Source organism: Zea mays, chromosome 3 (assembly GCF_902167145.1).
Source record: "Zea mays cultivar B73 chromosome 3, Zm-B73-REFERENCE-NAM-5.0, whole genome shotgun sequence".
Taxonomy (NCBI): Eukaryota; Viridiplantae; Streptophyta; class Magnoliopsida; order Poales; family Poaceae; genus Zea; species Zea mays.
Genome location: NC_050098.1, coordinates 100,581,370 through 100,590,821, shown reverse-complemented (window position 1 = coordinate 100,590,821; position 9,452 = coordinate 100,581,370). Strand labels below are relative to the sequence as shown.

The window sequence follows — 9,452 nt, the reverse complement described above, 5'->3', positions numbered from 1 at the left end:
TCCAGATGGGTTATGGAACATTTTAGTCACAGACTTAGTCATCAATATGGTAGACCATTCTATTACATATGTGTTGTGCAACCATTGTAAGTTCGATACTTGGAAAGCCCTATGCTTATTGACCTTGTTCTCAATGCAAATAAAAAACTGAAAGTATTGTGACAGTTTGTTTCTGTTCTTTTAATATAAAGATCAACAATTGTTCTCCTTTATTTATATTTACCAAATGCCAACGTGGCTGCCTCTGTAAAACATTTATTCTTCTTAAACATTGAATAAACAATCAACTTTGGATTTGGCCAAGATACAGAGAATGACGCCACACAAATCGCTATACGATGACGTCACTCTTGTCGTTGATTCAGTGTGCTCTCTCCCCCAACTTGACTATGGTAGTGAATTGAGCGACGATTCCTTCTACACAAAACGAAATTTAGAACCGATTCTCCGTGATGAGGTACCATCTGCACTGACATCTAACCGAGATCTTCATCTGAACGGACGGTTCTTCTACCTACCATGCAAGCACTATAAACTTGTGCGATCGATAGAGATAAAATGTAATTAACAGACGTGACTGAACGGACATGACTGCAAGGTTCCCTTGTTTCCTTGACGTGTTGGTGCCAGGCAAATGTTGTTGTGCTGCTGCGTACTCCCCGGTCTAAACAAAAATATAATTCTCATTAAAAACGAATAGTTCTAAATGAAGTTAAGACTATATATAAACAGTGTCATATATGCTACCGAATAAGTAAAACATAAGATAACTTTATTGACAGGTATAATTAGAGATAAAATGTAATTAAATATAAGAATCGTCTTTTTTTAATACAAACGACTGAGCGTATGAACCGCTCAAAAGGCTTTCAGTGGAGAGTGGTAGTGTGCTTTCTCCTCTCCTCCTTGTTCGATCAACGATGTCGCTTTTAGCCGTTGCACTGGCGAAGAATTTGAATGATTGGGAATTGAAAAACCTAGGAATTATTTGATTAAGTCAATTATTCTCCCCTAAGTAAACAATATGGAGTAAAATAAATAACATTAAAAATAATAGTAGGAGTTACCTTATATTAGAATTTTAGTGTACAATTTTGAAGCTGAAATTCAAAACTTGAATTCAAATTTAGTTTGAAAACATGAAAATAAAAGAAAGAAAAATAGAAAAGGAAGGGAAATAAAAACAAAAAAAGAGAGAATGGGAGGCCAGATCTCGGCTGGGCCGGATCTCCACCTCTCGGCCCAATTGGGGGCGAGGTCGCGCGCGCCGCTTGCCGTGCGCTGACAGGCAGGGCCCGCGGGGCAGCCTCCCTCCACGCGTTTCACAACCACAGGGGCCCACGTGCTCGGACGTGTTCCCTGACGCGGAACGGTGGGACCACCTCATCAACACCTTGGTTCCCCACTTCAGTGTCGCTGTGCAACGGGGCCCAACCGTCAGCCATGGGTCGCCTGCGCGCTCGGGTTTTGGCTCCGCCGCCATGGGAGCTCGATCTGGCAGCTGTCGCCCCTAGACCTGGTTGTTAGGATCCCTTGGATCTCGGTAACCACCACGGCGTGATCCTTCCGCGCCATATGTGCTTCAACCGATGGCTACTACAGCCGCCGAGGACAATTTGTTCCTACCACGGCACAAGGTGTTCTAACCACGACAGTCGAGGGCTACAGCTACATCTTCGGTTAGTACTGCTCTCTGATTGACTCTACGATTCCGGTTAGTACTGCTATTCGGGGGTGATGGTGTAAAAGAGATATGCAACTCTGATTTTATAAATTTTATAGAAAACACTTATGTCTATCCATCTACAGATTAGCCACACACAGCCGGATCTCAGTAATGCTTCTATCATGTGGTGGACGATAGCTATAGACCAAATACAAATAGTATCTGTATTTTTTAACAAGAATGCTGCTCCAAGGACAAAACCCATTAGGAAATCCACAATGATATTTGACCACATAGCATGCTTCCGAATTGCATCTTTGTGTGCATATTCAACATCAGAGTGTATGTAAAGCTGAAATTCAGAAAACAAACAGCAAACAGAAACCAAAGATGAACCATAATTATCTGGTCTTCCCAATAATTTGACTGAAATCTTTATGGCACTGCCATGGAACACAGGCATACTAAGAAATGAAAACTCCATAAGCGGCCCCATATATCAGATGCAATTGAGCAGCCATCCAAACATACTAATTCCACTACTGGCCTTGTACACGTTTGTGATACATTTGTGATTTTGATCCTGTAAGCAGATCACAATAATTGAGAACTAACAGTGATACCAGATGGATAAGTGTTTTCAGCTTGTTATATTTTTTATTTTATATTATATATCAAGTAAAACATAGTATCAATGGTTGTAGGTTTTTGTCTCGCGAGGATGGAATCTCAAGAGAAAAATATTGTACTTCCTACCCCCCAAGGTGATAATAAACTATCGGTAGATGAATCTTTACTTGTGTGCTTGTCTCATAACAAACCAAAAAACGGTGGCAACTTTAATTGTTCCGAAAGGTATCATATATATTCTATAGTACTATATGGATCAATTTGTTTTATATTGTAAGTGATTTTCGTTTCATCTCACAATCGTTTTGTTCCTATATTATATTTGCACGCAGGTTGATCTTGCCCTCATCGATTGGATTAAAGAAATACCTTATGAACCAAGGGTAGAAGTTGTGCTTATCGATGATGCCTTTGTGGAAAGAAAATAGATGGAATGTCTATTTCAACCGGGCGCATATCTAGGTGATGAGGTAATCCATGATTAGTTTTTCATCTGGTGACCCTGGTATGTATAATTTTTTTACTCACCCTGGTATTTTTAACCTTAACTTACTTGCAAGTGATAGACTGTTACATAAATTTAATAAAAGCTCAACAACATCTAAAGTGCAGATCTTGAGGTCGTGTACACATAGAAAATGCTTTTCAGTTCAACTTTCTAAAGCGAGACGGTGATGTTGAAACTAAAACAGATGAGTTATATCCAATTAAAGACATGGCACAAATATGTAGTGCTGAACGAAAGGTTTTACTCTACCTAGACCATGATATGGTAAATATGAGTTTGTTATTTAGACGGTTAGTGTTTACACATATTTTATATTTTATATAGAATATTTATAATTGTTTCGTAGGTGTTTGTTCCGATAAACATCCGAGGAACGCACTGGTATCTTGCTGTCATCAATGCAAGAAATATGGAGATACCAGCGCTCAATTCACTTGGTACTTCATTCGACCGCAATGACCTCACGGACTCGGTGAGTTTGCACAAACTAAACAATTACTAATTGAAAGTTGCCTAGAGGGGGTGAATAGGCAAGTTAAAACTTTTTCAACAAAACTAGAAACAAACTGGGTAAAACCGGTGTTGGGGACTTGTTCTCAAATGTTATGAATTAAAAACAAGGCAACATAAAATATTAAATATCAAAGCCCTTCGTCCGCTGAAGCATTATTTCCCTGAGGATTTAATGAGCTTCGGACGAAGGTCATAGATGATAAACTACGAAGGTCTTACCTTCGTAGTCAGAAGTAAAATAATGCAAAATAAAATATGAAGCATAAAATGTTAAAGAATATTAAGAATAGATAACATCATTTACTCATTTTACAATATAAACTCAGATATTAAAACATGATGTTTGATTACATTTATACCTTTTCCTTGACAAAAGAACAATAATTCCAGAGTAATGCGTTAGCAGTTACAGGATTGCGTGAGCAGTAAAGGAATATTGTTCACTATTTATAGGCACAGGACACAGCCTGTAAGGAATTACAATCATACCCCTTATAAAAGTTTACAACAATGACTCAGACCCTTATGGACTAAAAGGTCATTCCATCTTTAAGTCGGTTTGATCCTTCATCTTCGGATACGCTATAACATGAAGCTTCATGAGTGGTAGCTTCGGCATCACGTATAAGCAGCTTTTGCTGAAGCTGTTTCTTCCTGCAGGACCTTCGGCGATGAAGCATGGTCCCAACAGTAGCCCCTTCGCGGTACTAGATCGTTTTTCCTAACGAGCTTGATCCATGAAAAAAGTCTCTTAGGCTTCGAGAAGCCGAAGGTCCGAAAACACCTTCCCTGAGCTCGTTGCCGGGAAACGATACACTTTCTGAACGCGGAGTGGTCCCACCATGCAGGTTCACCTTCTCTGTTTTTGCGGCCCACCGTTCAGTGGGTGCGAGCGACTGTTTGTCCGGTGTAAAAAACTTGACGATTCACCTTCTTACCTGCAGCACTATATAAACAGACGGGTAGGTGTAAAGTTACCACAACATTCATTGCCATTGCACTGTTTTGCTGCCAAAAATTTAACCATAGCCAAAGCTTGACTTTTGCATTCAAACGAAGCTCCACTTTGGATTCTGCTTCGTCACAAGAAGAGCTTCGGAAAAAAGGTTATTAATTTCCAAGGAATTTTCAAGAATTTTAAAATCAAAATGGCCAGAGTATGCTCCACTGCTAGGGTTGAGCGTGATGGGGATGAGACCGAAGCCACTGAAACCGTTCCGATTTCCGAAGCAATGAGGCGTTCTGGGCTGATTTCATCAGAGGACACACCTGCTGCCGAAGCAACACAAGCTGATGTTGAAGAAGTTGGTTCCGAAGATGAGTACAGCTGCGGGATGCCAAGTAAACCTAGTCATCTGGACTTTGAAAAGTCCACCATCTCTGAAGCTGATCTTTCCAAAATGGTGAAGCTGAGCTATTTCAGTGAAGCAAAAAAGGAGCTGGTTCGTTTTGGCGGAGAGGAGATTACTCCGAAGCCGGAAAAGAATGAGGTGGTAGTGTTCAAAAGCTTCTTTAAAGCAGGATTAAGATTTCCTTTGAATGGGATGATTGCTGATGCTTTGAAGAAGTTTGGGGTTTACCTTCATCAGCTGACCCCTAATGCTATCGTTAGATTAAGCGTTTATATTTGGGCCCTTCGTAGCCAAGGAGTGGAACCGCTCGGTGAAGGTTTCTGCCGAGTTCATGAATTACACTACCAGACTAAAGCCAGAGGAGATGGTCTGCATGAGAATTTTGGCTGCTACAACTTTGCTTATCGCAAGACTACGAAGTTTCCAGTGATAAGCTACCGAAGCAAATCGCCAGCCGGATGGAAGTCTGAATGGTTTTATGTTAAAGTTGATGAAGATGAAGATAAATTGGTCCAGAGTTCGCTAGAGCTAACCTTCGGAGAGACGAGGCCCCGATGCAACATGATAAGGGGGAGCCCGAGCCAGATTGCTTTGGCTAAATTTCGAGTGATTTCAGATCATATTGGCACTAGAGACCTAGTGCAGGAATTCTTGGCTTTTAAGGTGTTCCCAACACTGAGGGAGTGGGAAATGCCGAAGCTAGTGGGTGAAAAGAAAAAGGGAGAACTTGTTCGATTGCCTTATCATTACAAGTTTAAGAAACATTTTAAAGCACCCTGCCAAGAGTGGCTGAACACAATTGAAATTATGTGCAACGAGATCCTCGGCAATTACTATAAGAAAGAAGATCAATTAATGACTGCAGCCTTCGGCACACGTCCGAAACAAAGATTGAATCGGGTGCTAGATGCCATGAATTTTGATTACCCTGATTATGAGCAACTGGGCGGAGATGTTGAAGGCCCGAAGAGAAAAAGGATTGCCAGCGCCCTTGACAAAGAAGGCACCAAATTGGCTAAGAAGGACAAAGAAATTTCTGAAAAATTGAGCTCTGAGCCGAAGATAGCTGTTCCAAGGAAAAGAAAAGCTGCATCCCCAAAACCAAAGACGTCGGCCCGAGAGGAGGAAGCTCCTGCAACACCTTCTGCTGCCGAAGTGGAAGAGATTCTGAAGGTAATGACTGAACCTTTGCCTATCAGGCTAAGTCCACTGGCGCCAGAACTGACGAAGTTTTTTTAGAAGGACAAAGAAGCTTCGGCAACAGAAAGTCCCGCAAAGCCGAAAAAACGAAGAATTATCCAAGTGGCCGATGTCATTCACCAGACACCGCCACCGACATCGGCGTCAAAAATTGTCACTGCCGAAATCACAGCCACCGGGGCCGAAACCACTGGAGCCGAAGCCATCGGAGCCGAAGCTACCAGAGCCGAAGCCACCGGAGCCAAAGTCGGGATCACCGAAGATCCTAATCTAGAAACCACACTTGGCGATATTGACAATATACTTCTGAGAATGGCTGAAGAAGAAGCTGCTGCGGTTGCGGTGAACATGACAACTGAAAAAGGAAAAGAGCAAATTAAAGACACTTTGGAAGAAGAAAATTTTAATTTTCAAGATATACTTGGACAAGAGTTAACAGACGCTGAAAAAGAAGAGCTAAAGAAATATGCTATATCCTGTGGATACAAACCAGGGTCTCTGCTATTTGGTGGAGTCAATGAAGGGAAGCTAAGATGCCTTCGGAACCGAACTGAGGCCAAGGTTGTCAGGACCTTCTCAAAAAGCGTTGGCCTGCCGAAGATAGAAGCGGACCTCTACAGGTACCAGCGACAGCATATTGACGGTAGCTTGCTCTATGCTAATTTCAAGGTAAAAACTCAACTTTTTTATTGTTTTTTGAATTAATATGTTTTCTAACGAAGGTTGTTTTAACAGAGTATACTTCTAAGTAAAGTGCTGAGAATGCAACAAGATCTTGAAGATGAGAAAAACAAAACTACCATCAAAGATCTGGAAAACAAAGTCAGAAATTACGAAGCTGCTCTGAAGGAAAAGGACTTCGTCATTCAAGACCTTGAAATCAAAATTAAAGATCACGAAGGTGCCTTGGAAAAGAAAGACTTCGTCATTCATTCTATGGAAGGTTCACTGGCTGAAGCGCAAGCCGAAAATAACAAATTAAACAATGAATTACTTATAAAATCAGAAGAATCTGAGCAAGAAAAGAAGAATCTCGAAACAAGTCTCAAGACCGAAATCGAGAAGAATTCAAATTTGCAAAAAATCATTGAAGGAGCTTCAGGAGAAATGCTTAGATTTCGGCAGCCGATGTGTGCAGCGGCTGAAGGATGTGTTTCACTCAATTGGAGCCAGCTCTGATAAGTTTACACCTTCAGCTGAAAACCTGCCAAGCACCTTGGAATACATTGAGGGCGAAGTTGATGCACTTGACGAAGTTATTGCTGGGCATGCTGATTTCTGCGCCCTGCTGGCTTCTCGAGGCACGGCTACCGCTTTCCTGAAGGCTGGCTGCACGCACGGGAAAATTGTAAATAGGCCAAACTTCAGCTTGTCACCGGCAGATTTGGTTGACATCCCAAGCCTAGCCCGAAGCATAGGAAACAGGTTTATGACCCAGATTTGGATAAATGGCGGGCGAAAAATGGCTGGTGACGAAGCTCGGAGCCACCTTAAATCAGTGAGAAACTTATACTTGTTACTTTTACCTTCTCCTTGAATTCTGCACCTTTCTCATTCCGTTTTAATATGTACAGGATGATGAAGCTGAAGAATGACAAGCTGAAGCTTAACAGATGCTCCGAAGGACTTTTCTGCAAAAGATTCTAGAGAAATTTTTGTAATATAATTGTAAAGAAACTTATGTAAATTTGTACATACCTTGTAATATATCTTTTCCCCTTTGTCCGTGTACGATCTGCTTTGCTGTGGAGGAAATTTTATTTTTGAGCCGAAGGCGAAAAACACCTTCCCTTCTTTTCGTACACAACGAAGCATGAAAATTTCCTCTTTCTCCGAAGTTTTTTCCTCATAGCCGAAGCATCTGCCTTTTCTGTATGATATGATGATAATGATCCTATATATGTCTAAATGAATGTTTATGAATGCAAATGTCATGATGTAATGTATCGTGCAAATGAATATCCAAATGTATATTCGAAACCATAATCATAGCCTTCATTCCCTTAGGAATGACTCAAATCTTTTTGCCGTTTATTTTTCCGCTGACTTTTCGCTGTAAGCCTCCCTTAGGAGCTTCTTCGCCTTTTACTTTCGGCGGAATCAGCGTTTATTTTTCGCTGCAAGCCTCCCTTAGGAGCTTCTTCGCCTTTTACTTTTGGTAGAATCAGCGTTTATTTTTCGCTGCAAACTCTGCATTCCCTTAGGAACGACTTTTGAGCTTCTCCCTATTTTCTTTTCTTTTTTTCCTTTGCACTCGATGGTGCGTTCTCAGCTTTTACATTTACATCTTTGGGGATATCGCTCTTATAGAATTGAAATAAGAAAAGAAAAATTACATGTTGTGGCCCCATTAAAAACCTTTCTCCCCCTTTGGAAAGGAAAAGGGTGCCACAAGAAAGAATAGAAAAAAATTACATCAAGCTAAACATAATATCGCCGAAGCTCGTCCGCATTTCATGATCTAGGAATGTCGTTGTCGTCCATATCCTTCAATCTGTAAGAACCGGGTCTTGACGAAGATATTACCAGAAAAGGTCCTTCCCACTTCAGCTGTAACTTGCCTACTGTTTCTGGGTTGGCTACTCTTCGAAGCACCAAATGTCCTGGTTCAATGTTCTTTAGCCGAACCTTTCTATCACGCCATTTTATTGTTTCAGCTTGGTATTTGTTGATGTTCTCCACAGCTTGAAGTCTGATCCCCTCTATAGCATCTTTTTCCACAAAGTAATCAGCTTCAGCTTCGTCTTCTGTCGAAGCTACTATTCTTATTGATCCTGCTTTTGCTTCTTCTGGAGTTATTACTTCGTCACCAAACAATAATTTGAATGGTGTAAAACCTGTCTATCTTGATATTGTTGTGTTGTGGCTCCACACCACTTTGATTAATTCGTCTGGCCACTTCCTCTGGGCTGATTGAAGATTAACTTCATTATTCCTGTCATTATGATGCCATTAGCCCTTTCAACAAGTCCATTTGACTCCGGATGCCGAACTGATGCAAAATGGATCTTCGTGCCAATTTGATCACAAAATTCTCTGAAAGCTTCGGAATCAAACTGTGTCTCATTATCCACAGTAATAGCCTTCGGCACTCTGAAGCGACAAACAATATTTTGCCAGAAGAACTTTTGAATAGTGACCGAAGTTATTGTGGCTAAAGGCTTTGTCTCAATCCATTTAGAAAAATATTCTACTGCCACTACAACGTATCTTAAATTCCCTTGTGCTGGTGGTAATGGACCTAATAAATCAAGACCCCACATTTGCAATAGCCAAGTGGGTTGTATTAACTGGGTTAAAGACGAAGGTTGTTTTTGATCTCTTGCACATTTCTGACAACCTTCGCACTTTTGGACTAATTCCGCTGCATCCGAAGCTGCCTTTGGCCAATAAAATCCTTGGCGAAAAACTTTTTCCAGCAAAGGCCTAGATCCAATATGAGATCCACATAGGCCTGCGTGTATTTCCTTCATCAATTCTATACCTTTGGCTCTGGATAAACATTTGAGTAATGGAGAACAGACCCCACGCTTGTATAGCTCCCCTTCTATTATAACATATGGTCGAGCTCTTGCCTCTATCC

General features: G+C 41.1%; 1 protein-coding gene across 1 annotated transcript; it reads left to right on the top strand.

Annotated features, from left to right (window-relative positions):
* Positions 1-1,318: 1,318 nt before the first annotated feature.
* Positions 1,319-6,518, top strand: LOC103650355 (uncharacterized). Its single transcript, XM_035966251.1, has 3 exons — positions 1,319-1,679; positions 2,371-2,430; positions 2,629-6,518. Exon 3 carries the CDS (start codon positions 4,466-4,468, stop codon positions 5,906-5,908), a length of 1,443 nt encoding a protein of 480 aa, XP_035822144.1. The 5' UTR covers positions 1,319-1,679; positions 2,371-2,430; positions 2,629-4,465; the 3' UTR covers positions 5,909-6,518.
* Positions 6,519-9,452: the final 2,934 nt, after the last annotated feature.

Excerpts from the sequence above, each read along its gene's own strand:
- LOC103650355 (XM_035966251.1), top strand. The coding sequence starts at position 4,466 with ATGGCCAGAGTATGCTCCACTGCTAGGGTTGAGCGTGATGGGGATGAG.